The sequence below is a fragment of the Typopeltis vanoorti genome, chromosome 8 (assembly GCF_054136105.1).
Source record: "Typopeltis vanoorti isolate ZY-2024b chromosome 8, IOZ_Tvanoo_1.0, whole genome shotgun sequence".
Lineage (NCBI taxonomy): Eukaryota > Metazoa > Arthropoda > Arachnida > Uropygi > Thelyphonidae > Typopeltis > Typopeltis vanoorti.
In genome coordinates, this window is record NC_143556.1 from 39344147 (window position 1) to 39372011 (window position 27865).

Below are 27865 nucleotides of genomic sequence, written 5' to 3' on the forward strand. Positions count from 1 at the left end.
TGTCTTCCTCCTCTTCTTCTTTTTCCTTGGATCATTCCTTCTAGAAGTGTTTTTTTGTAGGGATTCATGCCTTAATATGTGACCAAGGTAGATGGTTTTCCTTTTCTTAATGGTTGTCCACGGAGTCCTATCTTCTCCAATCATCTCTAAATTAAGAGGTTAATTTTTTTTGGCAGTCCATAGGACTCTAAGGATTCTTCTGAGGATCCACATTTCAAAGGCTTTTAGTTTATTTTCACAATATTTTGATATTGTCCAGGTTTCTGTTTCTTGTTTTTGTGTGAATTTCCTTTGAGGTCAGAATGTTTTTCATGCTAATGAAGGTTGATCTAGCAATTTCTATCCTTCTTAATATTTCCTTATTACACTCTCCATTCTGTGTAATTAGTTGACCCAAATATACATAACTCTCTACTTGATCTAAGGTATTTCCTCTGATCTTAATATTTATACTGTATATAAAATTATAAAAGAACTAACTAAGATATATAAAGATAAACCATTAACAATGAAAGATAAAAACAATCTAGAAACTGGATCAATACAAAATATTAAAATAATCTGGAAGGACTACTATCAAACATTTTTTCAGAAAGAATATGAGGAGGAAAATATAACAGAAGAGATGATATATGAAAAGGCACTACCCATAACTGCAGTAGAAATTATAAATGCAATGAACCAAATGAAACTCTTGAAAGCTACGGGCAAAGATGAAATATCTATAGAACTATGGAAATATGGTGGCAAGGAAGCCATTAACTTCTTAATGAAATTATTTAACCAAATTCTTTATACTGGAGTAATCCCAACTGACTGGAAAATAGGAGTTATTATACCAATTCATAAAAAAGGAGACAAAAGAATATGTGAAAATTACAGATCTACAACACTCTTAAGTCATATTAACTATAAACTATTCATCCAAATTATTCAAAAGAGAACACAGGTGCTTACAGAAAAAAAATCATAGAAGAAAATCAAGCAGGATTCAGGCCACATAGATCCACTATATACCACATCTTCACCATTAATAATATAGCAGAAAAATAGTGGGAATACAACCTCCCATATACTGTTGTTTTATAGATTTCAAGCAAGCCTTTGATTCAGTTAATAGAAACAAAGTGATCACCATTTTAAAAAATGTAAGAATGGATTCCGATATTTTAACATTTATTACAAATTATTATGGAGATACTTTTGTTAAAACGAACAATATTAAAACCAAGGATTTCAGAGTTGAGAAAGATGTAATGCAGGGTTGCCCTCTTTCACCTCAACTCTTTATTATCTTATTATTATTATTATTATGTGACACCTCCAGGGAGTCCAAAGACTCATTGAGGGAGAGTGTGCCAACGACATCGAACGATTGATTTCCTTCCAACTACTAACCGTGCTCAAAACTGCTTAACTTTTTACGAGTGATTAGTAGCAGAGGCTCTACCAATTGACCAACCTTTGCTGGCAATCTTCCTCCTAGAAGAAGTCTATAAAACCATAACTGATGAACCAGGTGTAAAAATCAATGGCACCAACATTAATCACATCAAATATTCTGATGATATCATTATCCTAGCAGATTCTAAAACACAGTTAAAAACTATTAATATCTTAAATGACTCCTATAAAACCTATGGTATGAAAATAAATCTTCATAAAACAAAAATAATGAAAATAGGTAGAGAAGAAGAAAATATGTCTATAAATCTTGAAAATCATCCATTGGAACAAGTTAATAAATGTGTTTATCTTGGCAGTCCCAGTAACCTCAACAACATAGAAACAGTAAAACACAGGCTAAACCTTGGTTGGACCAGTATAAATAAACTAAATAAAATATGGAAAGTCTAAAACTAAAATTATATAAAACAATTATCATCCCCTCGGCTACCTATGCTTCAGAAGCCTGGAGATTAACTCAATAACCAATCAAGAAACTTCAAGCATTTGAAATGAAATGCCTCAGAAAAATCAATAACACCCACTGGATGCAACACAAGACCAATGATCAAGTCAGAATAGATTTAAACTTCTCAGATGATATAATAGATACAATCAGTAAGCATCAGCTGAGATGGTTTGGTCACATCCAGAGAATGGCCCCTCATAGATTGCCATATTTAGCTCTGAATGGATATATAGGAGGTATAAGACCTAGAGGCAGACCAAGAAGTACTTGGATAAAGTTGCTGAAAGAACATTCCCATTTGCCCAGCTATAGAGTTATGACTGAGATGACCAAACATTGCAATAAGTGGAGAACCTTTCTTCTTAGTGGACTCAACCTGTTACCAAGCAGATGAGATGATGATAATATTTATATTGGGTATTTCCCCTTTTTTTCTCTGGTTTCCAGCATGGTTTTGGTTTTTTTGAAGTTTAAATTATGTCCATATGTTTCACTTAGTTTCAGTGTCTCTTCTAGCAGGTTTTTGAAGATTTTTTTTATTTTTATTTTCAGCCAGCAGTACTGTATTGTCTGCATATCTTAAGCTGTTTATATTTCTGCCTCCTATGCTGACTCCTTTAAATTCTTCTAATTGTTGGAAGATATTTTCAGTATAGAGGTTAAACAATATAGGAACAGAGGCAGTTTGCTCCCAATATATATTTATCAGTAATCTGGTATCTTTAAAATCTACTCCTAATTTTTTGATGCATTCTGTTAGCTGTTCATGTTGTATATTGTCAAAGGCCTTTGTGTAATCAATAAAACATAAGTAGACTTCTTTCTGCTTCTCTAGATATCTTTTTATAATAGTTCTAATGTTGAAGAGTCCTTCTCTAGTTGTTCCTTTATTTTCCTGAAAACCAGATTGTGTTTCATTAATTTACAATTTGATTTTAGATTTATTTATTTCTAGGATGATATATGACATAACTTTTGCTATCTGACTGATTGTTCTACACTCTTCACATTTATTATTATTATTATTATTAAAACAAGACCTCATGGAGTCAAAGACTCATCTAGGAGGTCCCCACATCCCCCACACACATCTCATCATACCGTGTCTTAAACACATTCAAACTACCTGCAGACACCACGCTCTCAGGCAGGGCATTCCAATCACTCACAACTCTGCACAAAAAAAACCCGCCTCTCACTCCCCCACTCACACCCTCCCCATACAGTCTCCAGGGATGACCTCTGGTTCTCCCCTGATCTCCCACTATTCTCTGTAGAACTTCTCCACCATTGATCCTATAACAACCCCTTACCAACTTGTAGGTCTCTATCATATCTCCCCTCTTCCTTCTCTCCACGAGACTCTGCAAATTACATCTTTTCAATCTTTCCTCATACTCAACATTCCAGAGGTCAGAAACTACCTTAGTCATTCGCCTTTGGACCCTTTCCAACATCTCTTCATCCTTCTGAAAACCCGGTGACCAAATCTGGGCACAATAGTCCAAGTGTGGCCTAATCAAAGCCTTATACATTGGAACAAGTATCTCCCTACTTCTACATGTCAGTGTCGTCTGCATCATTCCCAGAAGTCTTTGTGTTGTCTTCACAATTTTGGCGATGTGTCCCCTAAATTTTAGATCCTTATCCACTATCACCCCCAGATCTCTTATTTCCTCTACTTCCAACAATATATTCTCACCAAGCATAAATTCTGCATCCCATCTTTGTTTTCCAAATTTTAAAACCCTTACATTTTGCAACATTGAACTCACATCCCCATTTGCTTGCCCAATCACTCAATTTATTCAAGTCTTCTTGCAAGGCCACAACATCTTCACTACTCTTTATGGTTCGTCCCAACTTTGCATCATCTGCAAACAACTGAATATCTCCATCCAAATCTTCACCAATATCATTAATATATAAGTTAAATAGTAATGGCCCTAAAACAGACCCCTGAGGCACTCCACTAGTGACTTTCCTTTTCCTGGATATTGCACCCCCATACACAACTTGTTGATACCTATCAGATAGCCAGTCTCCAATCCAATGCACTAATCTAATATCCAACCCCATCTGCTCTAGTTTGACTGTCAACTTATCATGAGGTACTCTATCAAAAGCTTTTGCGAAATCCAAGTATATTACTGTGTATCCTTCTCCTCTGTCCAAGGAAGCAGTCACTTTATTGTAATAAGTAAGTAGATTACTAAAACATGACCTCCCTTTAGCAAATCCATGCTGTCCATCAAAAATTACACCATTGCTGTCAACCCAACTCTGGATCCTAGTTCTCACAAGCTTCTCCAACAACTTAACCACAACACCTGACACACAGATAGGCCTATAGTTTGATGCTTGAGTTCGATCACCTCCTTTATGAAGTGGCACAATCTTGCCCTCCTTCCACTCTTTAGGAACTTGACCAAGTGCAAGACTCGTATTAAAAAAATATGTCAAAGCAGGTGTCAACTCTCTAGCACACTCCTTCAGAATACGTGGTGATATATTATCAAGTCCCACAGCCTTATTTACATCTAGTTTACTCAACTCCCCAAACACCTCTTGCTCACTTACAGTCAGTCTCTCCTCCCCATCATCAACTGCTCTTAATCTCTCCATGAAGTCACATTCACAAGATTGAAAGATCTTTATGAATTGCTCATTAAGTATCTCCACAACACATTCTGCAACAGCTGTCTTTATACCATTTCCTCCAATCAATGTCATCCTTCCATAATCATTCTTTCTTTTGCTGGCTACATATCGAAAGAACTCCCTAGGATTCTTTTTGGCTTCATTAGCTAACTGCTGTTCATACCTCTCTTTAGCTACTCTCACCAACCAAGTCACCCTCCTTGCCTGGTCTTTGTAGACCTCATGAAATTGGTTACTTCCACTTCTCTTATGCTGTCTCCACAATGCCTTTTTTTTCTGTATTGCATGCTTAATCTCTTTATTCATCCATCTCACACCTACCTTATTTAACCTTCTCACCCATGGTATACATTTAGACACTGCATCTACTAAATAGTTTTTGAAAATCCCCCAAGCTGCATTGATCTCTTTTCCAGCTAACTCCTCATTCCATGCTACATCTGCAAGCTGTCTCCTGAGCTCTTCATAATCACCCCCCTTGTAGTTCCACATATACCCTTTTTTCACAGGGGTCCTTGCACTGCTGGCAACCACCCAGGTAATCACCTCATGGTCACTTTCACCAATTGGTGGATGATTTGACACCTCATTTATAATTACATCCTCCGATGAGATGACCAAATCCAAGACCCTTAATCCTCGTGTGCCCTCTGTTACATACTGTCTGAGGTAGTTATCCCTCAAAAACTCAAGAAACTCATTTTCTTTACTTCCAGTCGCTATCTCTTCATTCCAGTCTATATTGCCATAATTAAAATCACCCATAATGATCACTCTTTTCTTATTTGCTTGGCTTATTTGACTATACATTTCACTATCACCACCATCCACATTACCAGGTCTATAACAACATCCCACCAAGTATTTGATTTTATTCACCTCTATCTCACACCATACTGCCTCAAAACCACTGGCCCTATTTCCCTCTTGCATCTCTACCTTGTATGGACATAACTCTTTCTCTATCATCAATAGCACTCCCCCTCCCTTTTTATCCCTTCTATCCTCACGAAACACATCATACCTTTCCATCTCTATTCCTGTCAGGATGTCGTCCTCATCTAACCATGTCTCACTTATTCCGACAATCTCTGGGTGCACAGACGCAATTAGTGCAACCATTTCATCCGCCTTGTTTCTTATGCTTCTAGCATTGGTATACAAACACAACAACTCATTTCTGGATCTACAGCTAGTTCCACTGATACCATTCACTCGATGTGCTCTCTCCATGCTAGACTGGGGCCATTTCTCTTTCTGCTTCTTCATTTTAGAACCCTTTGCAACAACATCTGTGTCCTCTTGATCCCTGGTCATCCCATTACTTTCCTGCCTACACATGCTCTCACCTCCTCTTGGAGCATCCACCTTTCTCACGCTGTGTATCCCTGTCCACCCTGGGCCTCCCCCAGGGTGGACAGGGGAGGCCCAGGGTGTATTGGTAGGAATGGTGTATTGGTAGGAATGTCAAGTGCTTAAAATCTTTTGGTAGGTGTCCAGTTTCCTATATTTTGTTCCATATGTCAGTCAGTGATCTTACAGTCTTATCATTTAAAGCCTTTTAAATGATATTTTTATTGAGGCTTATCATTAAGCCTTATCATTTAAAGCATCATTACCAGTGTCAAATAAGGCAAAAAAGAAAAAAAAAATTCAAAATGATGTGAAAAAAATTAACAGCAAGTAAATGTACATTTCCAAAATTACATCTCCACCTAAAGTCATCTAGATTCAAGAGTAGCAGTTTCAAGCAGAAGGTAAAGGTATTTGGTATACCTAATGAACAGTTAAACTGTTCTGAAAATCCCTATAACGAATTATATGAGTTAAATGAAGATGATCTGCAGATAAAAATATAAGGAGACATTTACTGTAAGAAAGAAGACATGGTAATTGTATATTAACTAATAACTGACAGCAAACAATTTGACTTTATTTCAGCTTGCTCTGTGAAAGTTAGAGAAAGGCAGTTCAAATTGTGGATACTAAAATCTCCAAGAAAGGTCATGCAACTATTAGGTTGATTACACTGTACATAAGAGATAGAACAGATAATCAGGCAATTGATTAAAAAGGTAAGTAAAAGTTATAGTCAACAAAATTAGGAGAGGGGTAAAGGCAGCAAATAAAAGGCAATAAAATGTGGAAAGAAATTCTTGAACCAAAGGTTGATGATGATGATGATCAGTCTATTTTCCATCCACTATAGAGTGAAGGCTTCTCCCATTGCAAGAGGGTTGGATCCACTTCTCCTAAAGTGATCCAATCCATCTTGGGAGTGTTCATTCACTTGTATGAATGAAAGTATGAAGGCAAAAAACAATCACAAACATCCATGCCTAGGCAGGATTCAAACCTGCAGCCTCTTGGCTGGAGAGTGGATATGCTAACCACTTAGCCAACCAGTTGATTCAAGACTAAAGTACACACCTTGAAGTTCAGGGGTCACATTGCATAAGTTATGAAATCATCACCTCAGATTATGGCAACAATGCAGAGGATGTTAACATGCAGAAATAAAGAGGTTATGGTTCCATTATATGGGGTGCTTAAGGGTCAAAGCTGTATAACTGAGAGGAGACCTCCACATAGCCTTTAAAGGAATGCGGAGAACCGACCAGGGCTTCTGACCTAATGTCCAATCCTCACCTTCTCGTGGTGCACCCTGTTGGGTATCTACTTTGATACTGAACGAACGAGGATGGGCTGGCAATTTGGGATTTAGCCGACCAAATTGTATTCTTATTGGTTAAACCAAAATAAAAAATGATGGTACAACATGACAAAATTTCATGCCGGCTGGGGCGTCGCCCGGTTAAACAAGGCCCCCGTTGTTTTCGCCAGGGAACCAGGGCGAACAGCGAAAAGTCAGCTACTGGAACAAATCTGAAAACAAACCCCAACTCAACATCACCAGAGTTAAAGATCGGTACTATCAACGTAAGAAGCCTGAATGGCAAAGAAATGGAGCTAGCTGAGGAATTAGATAAGTACCAGATCGACATAATAGGGGTGACTGAAACAAAAAAGACCAAAACTGGTGAGATCTTTCTGAGCAATAAATACAAAATGTTATATTCAGGCAATAACAATCAAGGAAAAGAAGGAGTAGCCATAGTATTCAACACAAAATACGAGGCTAATCTTCTTGAATGGCAGTCAGTCTCGAGTAGAGTAATGTGGGCAAATATGAGAATGGGGAACTGGACAATGAGACTTATTTGTGCCTATGGTCCCACAGAAGGTTCTACTAAGGTAGAAGTGGAGGAATTTTTTGAGGCTTTAGAAAAAGCAACTGACACAATGAAAAAGGAAAAGTTGGTCCTTGTTGGCGATCTAAATAGTACAGTAGGAAATGATTGTGAGACATACAAAAATATTTTGGGAAAATTTGGAGAAAAGAGCAAAGCTAATAATAATGGCAAATATCTGTTGGATTTCTGCTCAGGACATGGACTGGTTATTACTAACACCATGTTCCAACATAAAAATGTGCACAAATTCACATGGAGAGAAGAGGCTAGGAATAAGAAAAGTCTCATTGACTATGTTATTGTTGATAGTGATGTTTTCTCCCTGGTGCAGGACACCAGAGTGTACAGAGGATTTGAAATTGGAAGTGATCACTATTTAGTCTTGAGCAGGATAAAATTGAATTTCATATTGAAAAGAATAACATGTAAGAAAGTTTTAAAGCGAATAAAAGTTGAGCAGCTCTCAGATGTAAACTGTAGACTAAAATACAGAAATATTATTGAAAAGAAAATGAAAGAGTTTGAGAACAGGAATCAAACCTTGGAGATTCAGTGGCAAACTCTGAAGGAAACATTGATTGATTCTGCCAGAGAGGCATGTGGTGAGGTTGTGTGCAAAAATAAAAAAATCAGAACTCCCTGGTGGACACAGGAAGTTAAAGAGGCAGTGAAGGAAAAGAAGAAAGCATATCAAAAGTTCCTGGCAAATAAGTCAGCTTTTACTCTTACAGAATACAGAGACAAATGTAAGAAAGCTAAACAGTGTGTAAAACTAGCTAAACAAAAGTCATGGGAGGACTTTGGCAAGAATATAGAAAATAAATATCAAGAAGGTGGCAAAATATTCTGGAGGTTGTTGAAGAAGCTTAGGAATGGAGGAAAGAGTGTTGTAAAAGGAATTAGAGATGATAAAGGTGAAATGAAAACAGGAGAAAAAGATATCCTTGAAGTATGGAGTAATTACTTTGAAAAACTGCTAAATGAAACAAGCAGTGATGACAGCACAGTGATAAAAAACACTGACCAGGCATGCAGTCAGGAATACATATCCATACTTGAAGTAGAAAAAGCCATCAAAGGCTTGAAATGTGGAAAGGCAGCAGGAGTAGATGATATTCGACCAGAAATGCTGAAGTATGGTGGTATAAGAGTCTTACAGTGGTTGCACTGCATAGTTCAGAAAGCCTGGACAGAGGGACGAATTCCCGATGATTGGAGTAGAGCTCTCATAGTACCCATATATAAAAAGGGAAATAAAACTGAATGTGAGAATTACAGAGGTATTTCCCTACTGAGTGTTCCTGGCAAGATCTATGCAAGTATACTTGAGAAACGGTTGAGAAGAATTGTGGAAGAAAAGCTTGGTGAAGAACAAGCTGGATTCAGGCCAAATAGAGGCTGTCAGGATCAGATCTTCACTTTACGACAAATAGTCGAGAAAGCATGGGAATATAACAAAGATCTGTATTTAAGTTTTGTCGATTTGGAAAAGGCATATGACAAGGTGCCAAGAGAGAATCTATTCAATACGCTGCAGTTATATGGTGTCAATGGGGCATTATATCAAGCAATACTTAGTCTTTATTTGAGTTGTGAGTCAGCAGTTAGAATTGAAGGAAGTACAGGAAGATGGTTTAATGTTAAATCTGGTGTGAGACAAGGATGTACATTATCCCCTCTGTTATTCATTATCTATATGGATCACATTATGAAGGAATGTGGTATTAAACCTGATATCAAAATTGGAGATGTTAATGTCAGCTCTTTGCTTTATGCGGATGATGTTATACTTCTAAATAAATCTGCTACAAGTCTACAAGATTCTCTGACTAAATTGAATAGCTGTTGTAATAGATATGGTATGAAGGTCAGCAATAAAAAGACAAAGACAATGAAAATAGGCAGAATCATTGAAAATGTCAACTGTGTTGTGAATGGAGAACCTGTGGAACAAGTAAAACATTTCAGCTACTTACGCACAATTTTTACTGAAGATGGTAAACTAAATATAGAAATAGACAACAGAATCAGCAATGCTGGTATCGTGGGAAGTCAATTGAATAAATTCATATGGAATAAGAAAGAAATTAGTCAGAACACTAAATTAGCTGTATACAAGACTGTGTTCAAACCAATTTTAACTTATGGATCTGAGAGCTGGGTCAGAAGTAAAACACTTGACCAAAGACTAGAGACCGCAGATATGAGAGTCCTGAGAAAGATTAGAGGCGTGAACAGATGGCATCAATGGCAATATCATATTAAAAATGAGGATATTAGGAAAGAACTTGACATTGTCAGCATCCAGGAATGAGTTAGCAGAGCTAATCTCAGATGGTATGGTCACTTAAATAGAATGGGAGAGGAAAGATTAGCAAAACAAGTGTATTCTGCCAGGTTGGCAGGAAAACGACCCAGAGGAAGACCAAGATATAGGTGGATTGATACGGTACAAAGTGCCTTAGACGATAGAAATATAAGATCTGATAATGTTGGAGTCTTGACAAGTAACAGACTGATTTGGAGGAAAATTGTAGATAGGAAGTTAGTAATGATGTAATTTTTTCATGTAGTACTGTCATATCCTGTACACCCCTTGAGGGTACATGGCAGGAATTTGATGATGATGATGATGATGATGATGATGGTTCCATTATACACTGTCCAAAACCTAAAGATGTACAGTATTTCTGAATATTACAACTGAAAATTCGGACAAATCAGCTTGTGGCAATTTGTATAATTGACGATTTCGAGTAGGAAGCAGGTACACATTCAAATTTTCAAGTTATGTGCAAAGGGGACAAGTGGTAGCACCCAGGATAAAAGTCAAATAAAAGACAAGTTAAAAGACTGCACTAAGCGAACTGTGTTTGAAAGAAGCTCTTTTAGTGAAGGAATAAAGTAGCAAACTTGGATGTCTTGTAATGCCTCAAAGACATCATCTAGATGATTCCATGCAGGGAAGAATTATTGGAAAGCTTGAAGAAGGTGGCAAAATTACTGATATTGCCAAAGAGTTTGGAATCTCACACAGCATTGCATCCAGGCTCTGGGAAGCGTTTCAAACCAATGGAATGTGTTCCAGACGTTTACTAAGAGGTCACCCTCACTCTACCATGGAGCATGAAGGCAGATTTTGGTACAGCAAAAAGTAATCGACGCACTGCAGCCGATCAGATTGCAAGTTGGCTCTATTCAAGAACAGGTATGCAGATATCTTGACGAACTGTAGCAAAACATCCGAAACAAGTAGGCCTATACACCAAAGGCCTGCAGTCTGCATCCCTTTATCCGCAACTCATTGTAGAGAACACTTTCAGTGATGTAGTATCCATAAAAATTGGACAAGACATCAATGGGTTAATGTACTCTTTACATATGAAAGTCATTTTAGTCTTTCCTCTGATTCCAGACGACACTTTATCTGGCATGAAAGTGGTGCTGCTTACCATCATTAGAATGTTCTTGAAAGTGATAGATACAGTGGTGCTGTAGTCATGATGTGGGGAGGCATTATGCTTAATGGATGCACCAAGCTACAAGTGCTGGAAAAAAGGACTATGATTGGTGAATGATACTGCAATAAAGTTCTTCAACATCATGTTTGATTGTTCCATGGTGCTGTAGGTGAGAAATTCATTTTTATAGATGACAATGCCACACCACATTGTTCACAAGCAGCCAGGATACTTAGAAACCAAGGATATTAATCGAATTGCATGGCCAGCACACTCCACAGATCTCAACCTCACAGAACACATTTGGAATGCAATAAAGAAACACACTGTTGCTTGAAATTCTCCTCCAAAAAACAAACAAGGCCTCATTCTTGCTGTGAAGGGGAAGTGGACCAATTTGCCCCAAGAACCCCTGAATCACTTGGTGTAAGCATTGTATGAACATTGTGAGAGATGCATCATAGTATAAAATCTCTCATGATATGTGACTATGTAACTTATCATGTTCGTTTTTACATGTTTTTTGTTTAGGAGAATGTACTTATTTTTTGTAGTAATCTTCTAATGAGCCTTTGTTAAAATAATGTGACTCATGACGTCATCATGTAATGGTATTAACTCATATTAATCAGTAAGTCTAATTATAAAAATAGTGAAGAATTCCAGGAATTGTCATAGATGAAAATTTCCAAAGATGCACGAAGAATGACGTCATCATGTCCAAAGGTCAATACGTGACCATTTTCGAGAGACAGCCACATGTGCACAAGGGAAGTCAGAGTGTATGTAAGGCAGGTCGTTGAGAAGGAAATTTGTCTTGGGGGTTTTATAAGCCTTCTCTTACCCGGGTCATCATCACATAAGGTTGTTGTCAGCAATTGAAAGAGAAAGATGTTTGTCATAGGGTTCTCAAACCTTCTTTTACCTGAGTCCACAGTCACACTAGGTTCACAGTCAGAAATCTAAAGAGAAGTGTCATGGTTCTGAGTCTTCTGCCTGGGTCCATCACCACATGAGAAGTATTGTGTCGATTGTCTCAAAAGGAAAGAGCTGTACACTACCGCCAAGTTAAGGATCCTATGTGGCAAGGAAAGGATAATAGACGGAAGGAAGAAATTTAGCAGGAAAATCAGGAACAAGCTGGCAGATGGAAAGAAAGACAAGAACACTTAAGTGTGAACAAAAGATTAATGTGAAAGACAGTGTGCTGAACAAGAACTGTAAGTAGTTATAATTCTGAACAAGAATGTATGTCAAATGTTTATGTTTACGAGATATTAATGTTGAATTAAGCTTAAACAAGGTATGCCTTATATTCAGTTAATGATATGCTAGATTGTGAATTAGCTTAGAATTTAGGTTAGATTAGAAAGAATTGAGACTAGCATGAGAATTATAATGACACTGTATACATAAGTGAATATGAATCATTCTGTAAATATTTCCTTTTGAGTTAATTAAATGGTTTGTGAACAACAAATCAGACTGATTCTGTCAATGCACTATCCTAAAAATTCAAACCTGCATAAGATGGAAGTTTATGTGATTTATAATTAAGCCAGAACTAATTTAAGGTAAGGACTGATATAAGCAGAGAATACAAACAATATCTGCTTTGTCTTTGGATTAAAATCTTATAATCTCACATTCAATATATACAGTCTAACTGGCGCAGTCGTAAAACAAATAAATTTGTTAGGCAATAGAGTGTAAGAACATGGGATATAGTAGAAATAGAGAGATGGTGGCAGTTGATAGTTTAGGCAGTCATCCATTCACGAAAGTATTTTTAACTTGGGTATAGTTATGTTAAAGATACCAAGTAATTTTAAACCTGGTTTTACTCCATTTTTTTCCCAAGTAAGCAAACAGACAAAATGTCAAGTTTGCGCCTGCGATATATGCAAGACTAGCTGATCCCACAGGTAGTGCAAGACCAAGGCAACTCATGGTAGATGTGGAGCAAGCTCTGATCACTAATCTTAATATTTACCCTTAATGCAAAGCACATCTCCAAGAAGGGGATGTATGATGTTTTGTATTAAAGGCAAGGGGCCACTACCCAGACCGGTTTCGACCTTTATTGAGGTCTCATCAGTGGGAGCCAGGCTAGAAATAGAAATACTAAGATTTAGTAATGCAGAGCTTGTAAGTATTTTACCAAAACGAGTTACCATAAGGTGTTATAACCTTATTAAATAAAAATCTCAGGAGGAGATATAGATGTAGAAAGCATTTTTAACTTGGGTATGTTAAAGATACCAAGTAATTTTAAACCTGGTTTTACTCCATTTTTTCCCAAGTAAGCAAACAGACAAAATGTCAAGTTTGCGCCTGCAATATATGCAAGACTAGCTGATCCCACAGGTAGTGCAAGACCAAGGCAACTCGTGGTAGACGTGGAGCAAGCTCTGATCACTAATCTTAATATTTACCCTTAATACCAAAACACATCTCCAAGAAGGGGATGTATGATGTTTTGTATTAAAGGCAAGGAGCCACTACCCAGACCGGTTTCGACCTTTATTGAGGTCTCATCAGTGAGAGCCAGGCTAGAAATACTAAGATTTAGTAATGCAGTAAGATTTAGTAATAACTTTCTACATCTATATCTCCTCCTGAGATTTTTATTTAATAAGGTTATAACACCTTATGGTAACTCGTTTTGGTAAAATACTTACAAGCTCTGCATTACTAAATCTTAGTATTTCTAGCCTGGCTCCCACTGATGAGACCTCAATAAAGGTTGAAACCGGTCTGGGTAGTGGCCCCTTGCCTTTAATACAAAACATCATACATCCCCTTCTTGGAGATGTGTTTTGGCATTAAGGGTAAATATTAAGATTAGTGATCAGAGCTTGCTCCACGTCTACCACGAGTTGCCTTGGTCTTGCACTACCTGTGGGATCAGCTAGTCTTGCATATATTGCAGGCACAAACTTGACATTTTGTCTGTTTGCTTACTTGGAAAAAATGGAGTAAAACCAGGTTTAAAATTACTTGGTATCTTTAACACATCCATTCACGAAGTAAAGACAAAGCAGGGTAATAGAATAAAGAACATAAGTATAACAATAGTTCAAGGTGGACATATTCCATACTGAAATATCTCTTTACATAGTTTTCTGTAAGCACTGTACATTAATTCCTTAACTATGTCCTTAAGAAATGAGTAACTTTCACAAAAAACATATTGCAATTTAATATGTATTAAATTTATAACACATTTTTTGTGTAATATAATTTATTAGTATGCTGGCAATAAATTTATGTTCCCATTTGGCTGTAGTCATGAAATTTTTTCATGACTACTACAGTCGAATTTTTACAGATAAAAATGTAGTTCGTCCTTAGCTTTTTGACACCCATATACAAGGCCTTGATCAGGCCTCATATGAATTTTATTATTATTATTATTATTATTATTACTTTGGTAACCTCTATGGAGTCAACAGACTCATTGTGGGAGACCCATTCAACCAGCAGCATGTCTGTCATAATAAACTTTGAAGTCATTTACACTCCCTATATTCACAATGCATTCCACTCACCAACAACTCTGCACATTAAAAATCTACTCCTCACACCCTTCTTCACCACATTTTTATACAACTTTTAAGCATGCCCTCTCATTCTTCTCATCTTAACATCCACTCTTTTAATAATTCCTTCTGTATTAATTTGTCATAGATGGAAATATCCAAAGATGTGCGAAGAATGACATCACCGTGTCCTATTTACCAAACTATGTAATCCACATTCCCTCAAATGCTCTTAATAACCAACTCTCCAGAGTCCTGATATCACCAAAGTGATATCATTCATCTTTAGATCATGGAAACATGTAGTGTTTACACATCACAATAAAAACCAGGTGACCAAATCTGAGCACAATAGTACATGTGTGGTCAGACCAATGCCTTATACAGAAACACCAAAACCACCTCCTTATCCTTACATGTCATTGTACTTTTTATTATAGCAGTAATGTGATGTACAGTCTTTGTGACACAATGTACCCTCAGAACTTTAGTCCACTGTCTACCATCACCACAAGATCCTGACTCTCATCTACTTCCAGAAGTACAGTTCCACCAATACAGTATGTAGTCATATCTATGTGACTGTAACACATTGCATTTTTTAATTCATGTTAGAGAGTCCAACTCTCCAGTTTTCATTCTGAATACAAGCAAACTGGCCAGAGAACACATGCAATTATCAGACAAAAAGACTATTACCAGATGGCAGAGTGTAGATGTAGAGTGTAGTGCAGAGTGGTTTAGAGCACCCTTCAATAATGAGTCAGATTCTGCTGAGGGGTCACATAATGATAGTAATAATGGTTTCAGAATAATAGCAAGAATGGTATGGAAGTTAAATGTTTGAAGAAATGTTGGTAATGAGAAGTGGAAAGAGAAAAATCATGCAGACTACAGATGATGGGGGGGGGGGGGGTGCAGACAAGTATGTATACAGCCGCTGCTTTGAAAAATGAGTGAGAGTACATAAATGATGATACAACCACTACTGCTTCCCCAGATTTCAAATCTGAAATCTGGGGAAGCCGTAGATTTCAAATCTGAATGGGATAGTAATTAGATCTTCATAAGGATGAGTGGAGGCTAAAGCAATATGCTGAAATGCATGTTTCTGAAGGGTAGAAGTATTAGAAACAAAAGGGAGGAATTTTTGACATTGTTGACTCAAAATTGCAAAATAAAAAATTGTTGCCAGCTGTAAGACTTAGTTGACAGAAGATGATATAGGGATAAAATGTAAGAGACATTATATTTTCAGGAAGGATATAGAGAATGGTTGGGATGAGAAGTATTACAGATAATAACTGAAAAACTGCAAGCAGCTAAAGGCATAGTTAATGAAGATTTTGGAAAGGCAGTTCATTTGAAGCTATCTCGAGATAAAGGTCAAATATACGGTGTATTGTTCCTTGTTGCTTCTGCTGTAGATTCAAGGTGCACACAAAGATATGGATGCCGTATATTGACATATTAGCATAATCAGTGCAAATGAGAAATTATTATGAGAAGAAGACTTCAACACCATTGTTTAGGTAACTGATAAATTACCTGAAAAAACATATGATGGAGGGTATCTGAGAGTTCTTGATCTAGTAATAGCATCAAGAAGATGAAGTCACTCTGCCTCTGGGTGGGGAAACACTCCAACTATGCAGTCTTGAACTAGGAGATTCCCAACATGGAATTCTCACTTAAGAAGAGATATGTATGGAATTATGAAGTTGGTGATTACAGCATACTTAGAAGTGGAAAAGTGCCAAAGCATAAGAAGCTACAAGGGAAGAATATCAATATATGCATGAGTTGCTTGAGGAAAGTGACATTGAAAATAATGAAATCACTGTGGAGTGAATATCAAGAAAATTATCTCCACACTCATGGGCATATGGATACTAAGTGCAGGCAGGAAGGATCACTAGCATGGAGGTAAAAATCAGATTATGAGAGAAAATTACTATATTACCATTAGGAAACTCCCTGTTCTCCTCCTTTCTTCTCACGTGCACTGTAGATGATCTTACTGAGCACTGTTGAAAATTTATTTATCACTAGGTTAGACTATAATGTAATGGATTTAGTTTAATCCTTTATCCCAGTGATTCAGGACTAAATATATAGTGTTGTACTATCTTATCCAGTAAGTAGTGCAACACCAAGGCAACTCGTGGCAAAGGTGGAGCAAGCTACCAGGCACTTCTAACCCAGTATCTCCCATAATGCAAAACACATTTCCTATGTGGATATGTATACTGTTATGCATTAAAGGGATTGGCCATCTACCCAGACTAGTTTCGACCTTTATTGAGGTCTCTTCAGTGGGAGCCAGGCCCAGAGCTGGAGATACCAAGCAGAAGCAGTAGCAAGTCATCTGTGCCTATGGGAGTTGCCAAAAGGTTTATCACCTTTTTTTTAAAAATTACTCTGGATTTAGAGAAAGATGTTGAAAATTTATTTATCACTAGGTTAGACTATAATTGATTTAGTTTAATCCTTTATCCCAGTGAGAGCAAACAAAGTTTGCGCCTGAAAATATCTTCAGGACTAAATATATAGTGTTGTACTATCTTATCCAGTAAGTAGTGCAACACCAAGGCAACTCGTGGCAAAGGTGGAGCAAGCTACCAGGCACTTCTAACCCAGTATCTCCCATAATGCAAAACACATTTCCTATGTGGATATGTATACTGTTATGCATTAAAGGGATTGGCCATCTACCCAGACTAGTTTCGACCTTTATTGAGGTCTCTTCAGTGGGAGCCAAGAGAAGTGCCTGGTAGCTTGCTCCACCTTTGCCACGAGTTGCCTTGGTGTTGCACTACTTACTGGATAAGATAGTACAACACTATATATTTAGTCCTGAAGATATTTTCAGGCGCAAACTTTGTTTGCTCTCACTGGGATAAAGGATTAAACTAAATCCATTACTGAGCACTCACAACACATTATTATTAATGAATTAGGGAGTACATTTGACAGTACAGCAGTAAAGCAGTTTCAACATGCTGGCTGCTAGATAGAATTGGCAGGTCGCTTTTCGCTGGAAGGTTTGTATAAAGAAGGCTCCCGGTTCAAATAAGATTTTTTTTTTTTTTTTTTTTTACTAATTAACTGTAAATAAGTGTGTGTTTATGTGTAAGAGTAGAAATTATGCGCATGCAGTATTGTGTGTGTGGGTAGTTTGTTTAAGTTTGTTTACAAAATCATTAGAACAGAGTATAGTAAACAGCAAAGGAAAGATGGCAGCAGTTTTGTCTTTACAAGAATTTAATTTTGATTTTAGTCGTTTTGTGAAATGTGAAGTGTGCTATATGTATTTGTTAGATTATGTCGATAAATTATGGATATTTAAGTGAATGGAAGGAAGGTGTGCACAAAGTGTGATCCGAATGCAGACTTGATGTCGGGTAATATAATGGTAACTGAATGTGTTACTAGTGAGAATGATATGAGAAGTATAGGAAGAATATGAATAAGAATAAGAAGTATATGAGAAGTGTGAGAAGAATATGAATAAGAATAAGAAGTATATGAGAAGTGTGAGAAGAATAAGAATAAGAAGTATATGAGAAGTATTAGAAGTATGAGAAGACCTCCCAGATGAGTCTTTGACTCCATGAGGTCTTGAGGGTAATAATAATAATAAAAATAATAATAATAATAAGTGCTCATCTGATAACAAAGAGAGACACTGTAAAAGAGCAGCGAAATAGTATTAAAAAGTTTTGAAAAAGCAAACAAGAAATCTGATGAACTTAACAATCGATGTAAAGAAAGATGAAAGACATATGAATGTAGCAGAAGTTGAAAAACAGAGTACAATTAACAGTAAGGTAGTGAGTGGCACTGATGGTGAACAACCATGTGTGACTGGTGATAAAAGAGAGAGAGAGAGTGAATGACAGCAAAAAAAAATGATGCAACATTTGAAAGCTGAGTTGGTTAAGATGAGGCAAGAGATGAGATGGATGCAGAGTGAAATTAAGAGAATTGTAGATATATAAGAAAGAGTGAAGAAAATGATAATGAATGATGTTGATATGAAAGAGAAAAAAAAAAGATCCATGAGTGGCATTATATGGAGATTCAATTATTAGAAGTGTGATAAACATGAAGATGCACTAAGTGTCTTTTCCTGGAAGTAAAAGAAATACAGTAATTGAAGCACTGGATATGAATAGTAAGCGAGTAAAAGAGTTGATAGTGATAATAGGGACAAATGATTTGGAACAAAGAACACGTAAGATTGGATATCAGGAGGTTGTCGAGAAGGATAAAAGATATAGAGTGATAGGAAAAGTAGTCAGTGTGTTGCCATGTAAGACAGTGATGAGATCAGGCAGAGAGCAAATATTGTGAATGATAGTGAAAATGTGTGAGGAGAAAGGAGTGCAATTTGTTAATGCATGGAATGAGTTTGAAGGAGGAACTGAATGTAGAAGAGTCATGGGCTGCATTTGAATGGTTGTGGTATGAATCATTTGGAGAGACTGCTCGTGGAAAGGAGAGTAATAAGTGGAGAGAATGAATCTAAGCAAGTAAGAAGCAATGTGAAAAAGAGAAACAAGTGAGAGATTAAAGTGGTGTTTATGAATGAAGAAATGGGTAGCATGAGTATAGAGAATGAAAGAACATCCTTTATTCAAGTGTAAGAAAACAAAGTTTACTTACACTTGGATAAAGGATGAAACCAAGGATATAACTTCTTAATGATAAAAAGGTTATTTTTGATCACAAGAACTATAGGAGAGATTGACTTCCATTTGTAGGTCAAATTTATTTCAAACTAAGTTAAAAAGTACCGACAAATTTCGCCAACTTTAGCTGTTTGGCTTCATCAGGGTAAAAAATTGATGTAAGACAACTTAAACACTAAAACTGTTACACTAAAATTATAAATGAAGGAAGAACCGAATACAATTGTATTTTTACAAAAAACAGAAGAACGCATACATCACCTGCATGGAGAGTGTATGATCTCACTTGTTGTTATGTAGGAAAGTTCTGTAATTGGCAGCAAGATTTAATTCTGGCATGCTTAGAGATCTTATGAGGGTCTTCCAAATCTCAGGCAGAATTAATCCTTGGTATAAAGCTTTTGTTCCATTTTATGATATGGTATGGTTTGTCCTGGAGAAATGAAAAGCTAACCCCAATTTGTCTTCTCTATTATTGTTTACGTCTCTTATGTGTTCATTTTTTTTTCTGATTTCAAAACTTCTAGAGGTCTGACCAATATAGTTTAAGCTGCATGAACAGGGGATGTAAACTCCGGCATATATTTGAAAAAAGGATGACTCTCTTTTAGAGATCTTAAGAATTGGAAGATGGTCTTTGAAGATTTAAAAGCCACTCGTATTCCATGTGGCTTGAGGAGTGTAGCAATTTTATTGGAAAATGTCCACGTATACAGAATCACGATAGTGAAATTATAATGTATATCTTCAGGCTGTCTTTGTGGAGGGTCATAGAAAAGTATATTGTGGATTAATTTTCTAGGATAATCATTGTTTATAAGGTTATTTGATATCAGGGATAGTTCATTTTTTAGATCTTTATCATCTGTAGTGATGAGAGAGGCTCTATTTTTTAGCATGTGTACGATGCAAAGTTTCTGAGAAATGTGGTATGAAGAAGTGAAGTGCAAGTATTGACCTGTGTTGGTTGGTTTGCGATAGACTGTAAGGCTGATGCGGCCATCTATTTGTTTCTTAATTAAAGTGTCCAGAAATGGTAACTGTTTTTCTTTCTCAAGTTCTAGGGTGAATTTAATTTTGTGATGCAATGAGTTGATCTTGCTGAGAAAATCAAACAGGTCCTTTTCTGTGTTTTTCCAAACAATAAATATGTCGTCCATATATCTCCACCACACTGTGGATTTAGGGTCTAGTTGAGATAAAATTTTACTTTCAAGTTTCTCCATGAAGAGATCCACACAAGGGGTGTGAAAGAGGGCTGCCCATTGCAAGGCCTGTTAATTGTTGATAAATCGTTTTATTCCATAGGAAGAAATTAGATTTTAAGCAATGATGGAACAGAGAAGTAATGTCTCGAGGGAAGAGGTTTCTTAAAATGTCGATTACTTCATCTACTGGAATATTGGTGAATAAAGATGTTACTTAATTTCTCAACGAAATGTTGTGAATTTCGTATGTAGGTATCCGAATTGCGGATGTGTGCCTTAAGGAGACCTGCGAGGTGTTTCGATAATGAATAAGCGGGCGAATTAATTCCATCAATAATAGGGCAGAGCAGTATTCCATTTTTGTGAACTTTGGGAGAGCCATATAGTCTCGGCGTTAGTGGATGCATCGACTTTAATCTTAGTTTTAAGTCTGTTGGCCAGCTATTCATATTACGTAACAAGTCATTGGTATCATTGTGATTCTTTAATGTGATATCTGAATCTAAAACACAGTAGGTAGATGTATCAGAGAGTAAGTTAGTGATCTTTTCTTTGTAATCTCTGGTGTTTAAGATCACTGTAGAGTTTCCTTTATCGGCTTTTAAGATGATGATTTCTTTATTCTTCTTCATCCTAAACATAGCTCTTATCTCTAGAGGAGTGATATTTTTGTTGGGAGCTCTTGAAGAAGAGAGAATGATAGTGTTTTTTAGTCTGAGATCATTAGCTATGAGTTCCAGTAACGACGAAACTGCCTTTTCTAGACAGAATGATAAATAATAGTTTTGACAAGGCCTTTTCAATCAGCAAACAAAGCCAAATTAAAAAACTTTTTAAATTAAAAAGTTCTTTCTTCATGAAAAAAGATTTCAGTCAAAACCTAATCTGTCGGATAACACAGTTATCTTCAATTTCTCCGATCACGTTTTAACAAAACCGGAAATTAGTATACTTAAAAAAGGTTTCAACTTTGCTATTACCCCTGACCAAATTCCTAAAGTTGACATCATATGCAACATAGAAAAAGCAGTTTCGTCATTACTGGAACCCATAGCTAATGATCTCAGACTAAAAAGCACTATCATTCTCTCTTCTTCAAGCGCTCCCAACAAAAATATCCCTCCTCTAGGGAAAAGTGCTATGTTTAGGTTGAAGAAAAATAAAGAAATCATCATCTTAAAAGCCGATAAAGGAAACTCTACAGTGATCTTTAACACCAGAGATTACAAAGAAAAGATCACTAACTTACGCTCTGATACATCTACCTACTGTGTTTTAGATTCAGATATCACATTAAAGAATCGCAATGATACCAACGACTTGTTATGTAATATGGATAGCTGGCCAACAGACTTAAAACTAAGATTAAAGTCGATGCATCCACTAATGCCGAGACTATATGGCTTTAAAAGTATAGCAGTATCACTGTAAACCCATTACCTTTATCCAACTCAGCCGTCACTGTAACTTGTACATGTAAAACATGTACAAGTTACTGAAGCATGACCTACACTTCACAAAACCATGCTCTCTCCCATACAGTATCCCATTTCCATGTATCCAATCCTGTATTTTGCTCTTGACTAACTTCTCCAATACTTTGACAATAACTCCAGATATGGTGATCAGTTGGTAATTTGCTACATCAGTCTTGGAGCCTCCTTTATACAATTGAACTATTTTCTCCTCTTTCCATCCACTAGGGATTATTCCAGAGCTGAGACTTAGATTAAACAATATGATCAAGGGCACTGACAATTCCCTCGCTGCTTCATGTAAAACTCAAGCTGGTATATCATCCAATCCCACAGCTGTATTCACATTAACGTTCTATAATATATAGTACTATGCACCTCCGCTGAATTTACTTCAGTTCCCATATAAGCCTTTGGTTCTCTTGTTCCTGGAATATCACCATCTGGATGATATACTCTTGCAAAGTGTTTACTTAGGAATTCTACTATTCCGACTGATTCAGTTACCTCCCTACAATCAGCAATCATGAAAATCATTCTGACATAAACATTCTTTCTTTTACTTGCAGCATATCAAAAGAATGGTTTGGGATCATCTTTAGCATGCATTGCTAACTTTCTTTCATAATTCCTTTCAATCCTTCTTTTCATAACTTCTTTTCCTTTGAAGGAAGTATGCAGTTTGTCATTATCTTCCTCAAAGAACACTCTTTTACCACTTTTGATGTACTATCGACATGGAAAGTTGCAGTTTTACATGCTATTGCTTGTCAGTCCCATGGCTTGCCCTAAGCTTGTCATACTTACCAGTCCTGTATTTCCACATATACCCCATATTAACTGAAAATTTCACACAATTAGCTATCTCCCACCTCAAGACTATATGATTATTCTCACCTATTGTGAGAAATTATAGACAAATTCTCAGATGCAATTACTAGATTGAGCGCTCGTGAACCACTAGTATATTCCATCACATGCTGTCTCAGGTAATTCTCCCTTAGGATATCATGATGTCCAGTCTTTGCAACACTTGCAATATGCCCTCTAAACTTTAGTCTACTGTCAACCATCACTCCAAAATCTCAAATCTCATCCACTTCCTGCAGTACGGTACCATCAACATAGTACACAGCATTATATTTCTGAACTCCAAAATGCAACACCTTGCACTTATTAATACTAAAACTACAAACCAACTCCTCTGTCCAAGTCAAAAGTCTATTCAGATCTTCCTGAAGGGAATTATATTGGCATATAATTTTGTATCTTCAGCAAACAATTGAAGATCCCCAGTAAGTCCACATGATATATCATTTACAAACAACTTAAATAGTAGAGGCCCAAGAACAGATCCTCAGGGTACGTCACTGGTTAATTTCCTTTTTTAAGACACTGCTCCATCATACACAACTTGCTGGTATTGTACAGAGAGCCAATCTTTGATCCCTCTAACCAATATACCATCTATTCCCATCCTCTGCACCACCTTTTCATGTAGTAATCTTTTTTGCAAAGCCCAAGAATTTCACTGGTTATGATGTTCCCTTATCTAACACACTCATTACCTTGTAATAAAATGTAAGGAAATTACTAAAAAGACCTATCCTTTACAAATCCATGCTGACTAACATAAAGAATGCCATGTCCATCAATCCAATTCTGTATTCTATTCCTAATCTGTCCAACACCTTGACTCAACTGCAGTTATACAGACTGGTCTATAATTGGAAACATCTGTCCTAGAACCATGCTTGTTCAGTGGTACTATTTTGCCTTCTTTCCACTCCTTAGGAACCCTATCCACTCCAAGACTTTCATTAAATAACCAGTTAAAGGGTGTAGTTAACTGTTATGCACATTCCTTACGATAACGATACGGTATTCTAACATCCCAGGCTACAAAATCATCTACAACTATTGCCTTAAACATTGATCTACATACTATTCTCTAATTGCGCAAGGAAAACCTTATGTTCAATGCCACAAAAACAGTCTTGCTTTTTCTCATGCAAAAGAGAACCCCAGCTCATCTATCCTAATCTTCAGTAATACATAATCACCAGACAAGATCAGATCTATTTTGGAGTGATGTTTACCTCCAGTCTTTCCTGGCATAAACACATCGCATCACATTCCAGAAACTTGGCATTCTCTTTTGTTGAAGAGTCTATTTTACACCCAACCAACTCTTCACTACACAAATCCTAAATCCATGTTTAGAATACTGCTCACATGTTTACTAACTGAAATTGCTTATACATTTCTTCATCACTACCACCACCTTCCACACTGCTTGGTGTATAGCAGCATCTGACTAAACATACAGGGTGTCCAAAATAAAGTATCCCTGTTTAAGGCCTATTGGAGTGGATTACAACCCGCAGGTGTTCATATCCAATTTGAATAATTTATTATTATTATTATTATTTAGGCCTCCAAGGAGACAAAAGACTCATCGCAGGAGGTCCCACCTAGGAAACACAAAGTCAATCATACCACTCCTTAAACTCATTGATCATTTTCGCTCTCACCACTCTATCAGGCAATGCATTCCACGGTTCAACCACCCTCCATGCAAAGAAACCACTCCTCATCCACTTTCTCACAGTTTCCTTTCGTAACTTCCAGGGATGGCCCCTTGTCATCACTCCTTCCCACTTTTCAAACAAGCAAAAAAACTCCCCAGTATCAACCCTGTAACCACCTCTCAACAGTTTAAAAGTCTCAAAGATATCACCTCTCCTCCTTCTATTCACCAAACGCTGCAGTCCACATGCCCTCAGCCGATCCTCATAACTAACATTGTACAGTCCTGAAACCATCTCTTTTATCTGCCTTTGTACCATTTCCACAGTTAATTTATTCCCTTCAAATCCTGGGGAAAAAATCTGAGAACAATAGTCTAAGTGTGGTCTGATCAGGGTCTTATACAGTGGAATGATAACTCTTTTATCTCTGCAGGTCAGTGTCCTTCTCATTATTGCAGCAATCCTCTGTGTTACCTTCACTTTTGCAATATGTCACCTAAATTTTAGGTTTCTATCAATCATCAACCTCAGGTCTCTTGTCTCCCCGTACTTCCTCCAGTATAGCTCCTCCAATTGAGTATGCAGCGTCCCATCGATGTGTCCCAAATTTCTAGATCTTACATTTTGCTGCATTAAACCGATATCCCTATTCATTTGCCCATCTGTCTAGCTTATTCAAATCCTCTTGCAGGGCTACCACATCTGCACTATTACTAATAACAATTCCCAGCTTCACATCATCCGCAAACAACTGAATACCCTCCTGTAATCCACTGACATGGTCATTGATAAAAAGGTTAAGCAATATAGGTCCCAGTACTGAGCCCTGTGGGACCCCACTTGTAACCTTCTGCCTCCTTGAAACTGCCCTACCATACACAACTCTCTGATACCTATCGGAGAGCCAATTCTGAATCCAGTTGACCAACCTGCCATCCAAACCCATGTGCTGTAACTTAAATATCAGCTTATCATGTGGCACCCTGTCAAATGCCTTTGTTAAATTCAAGAAAATGGCAGTATATGCCTTTCCCTCATCTAATGCTCTTGTAACTTTATTATAAAAGGCTGGCATTTTACTAAAACAAGAGCACCCTTCACAAATCCATGTTGACTCTCACAGATAACATTACCCTCATCTGCCAAATGCTGTATACAGTCCCTAACTAATTTCTCCAAGATCTTAACAACTACTGATGAAACACAAACTGGCCTATAAATAGACACTTCCAATCTGCTACTGCCCTTATGCAATGGCACTATCTTACCGTCCTTCCATTCCCTGGCCATCTTTCCCACAGTCAGACTTTCATTGAAAAGCCAGGAGCTGTCAGATCTTTAGCACATTCTCTCAAAACTCGTGGTGACCATCCAGTCCCACAGCTTTACTGATATCCAGAGTACTCAGTATTTGGAACACACTCTCCTTCTCCTCGAACATTCCCTATCCCTCTGGTATTAAAATTTACTCCTTCAGGATGAAATACAACAATAAAGTGTTCATTGAACAATTCCACTATGTCCTCTGCATCAGTCACTCTATTCCCATTTTTATCCCACAATGTCATTCTTCCACAATCATTTCTCCTCCTACTGGTCACATAGCTAAAGAATTCCCTAGGATTTTCTTTGGATCTTAGGGCCAATCTCTTCTCATATTCCAGTTTCACCTTCCTTACCATACTAATCACTCTCCTGGCCTGTGTCTTATATTCTGCATGCATCTGCTCTTCACCTCTCTCCTTATATCTCTTCCATAGCCTCTTTTTCACATACAGTTTCTTGTTTAATGTTGTTTGTCATTCACTTTACACCAAATTGTGTCTTCTTCTTCACTTGTGGAATACAGTTTACTATTGCTGCTAACATATTCCTTCACAATTTCCCAAGCACTATTGATATCACGGCCTTCCAATTCCTCCCTCCATAAAACTTCCCCTAGTTGACGTCTAAGACTATTATTATCACCTGCCTTATAATTCCACATATGTTCCCATCTCTTTGATACTCCTGCATGTATATTCATCTTCCAAGTCAAAACCACATGGTCACTCTCTCCAACTGGTGGGAGAGACGTCAACTCAGTTATTATCAACTCTTCTGATGCTATAACCAAATCCAAAACTTTTGAACCTCTTGTTCCCTCTGTTACATGTTGGCTAAGACATTTGTCCCTCAAGAATTCTAGAAATTCCATTCCCCTATTGCTACATGCATCTTCCTCTCCCCAGTGCTGTATCTAAAATCTCCCATAACAATCATTCTTCTTGCACTTGCCAAGCTCAAATGTCTAAACATCTCCATAGGTTGTTCAACCCTCTTATATGAGTTCACCATGAAAAAAAAAAAATAATAATAATAATTATTCAAACCAAAGGTGGCATATATCTTATTAAAAAGTTCATAATTTGATTTGTCTGCATTTTTTCTAACACTTTTAGAAATAGTGTTTATGCAGTATATCTGGTCTTTACACAACAAAAAAAGCACAGAATTACTAGAAAAAAAAAACTACGTAAATATCAACAATAATCAAGATAATCAAGGATTCCTTTCCCCTGAAAGCACACAGTCAAGGAAAAAGTGTGTGTGTGTGTGTGTGTAGGGAATATAGAATTAGTTAATATTTTCATTAAAAAAACATATGAATAACTGTTATTACCAAATAAAACTTACTAATTAAAATTTTTGGCTTTTGACCCATTTGCATTGCTTTGAGGCGAAGGAGGACAAATATTAACCCGAGGTGGATCTGAGGGCTGGAGATCAGCAATTTCTTTTTTCAGCTCTCCTTTTGTTCTCTATACAAATAATTAGATATAGATATATATGTATATAGATATAAATAAAACATATTTTATAAAAAATAAAAGTGACTTTTAGATTCTTTCAATTTTATCTAAGACTGAATCTCTTTGGTTTTTCAGAGAATAATATATATTTTATAAAACAAATCAGTATAAAGTGATTAATAAAATCTTGAGTACTCTACATCCATAAAGAAACGGTATCAAGAATAGATATGATAGTTTTTTTTTTTTTTAAATAACGAAACCTGTGGTGCGATCATAGTTAAAACACACGTATCAACCACAGTGAAAATTATTTAATTGTAAATATTTCA

The 27865-nt window shown here is 36.8% G+C and overlaps 1 protein-coding gene across 1 annotated transcript in view; it reads right to left on the reverse strand.

Annotated features, from left to right (window-relative positions):
* LOC150103937 (voltage-dependent calcium channel type A subunit alpha-1-like) overlaps positions 1-27865 on the reverse strand; it is a 1762795-nt gene that overhangs the window by 1245660 nt on the left and 489270 nt on the right. Inside the window, exon 17 of the mRNA XM_090397103.1 lies at positions 27418-27542. Coding sequence (XP_090253229.1) covers positions 27418-27542 — 125 coding nt within the window. The remainder of the gene's footprint in view (positions 1-27417; positions 27543-27865) is intronic.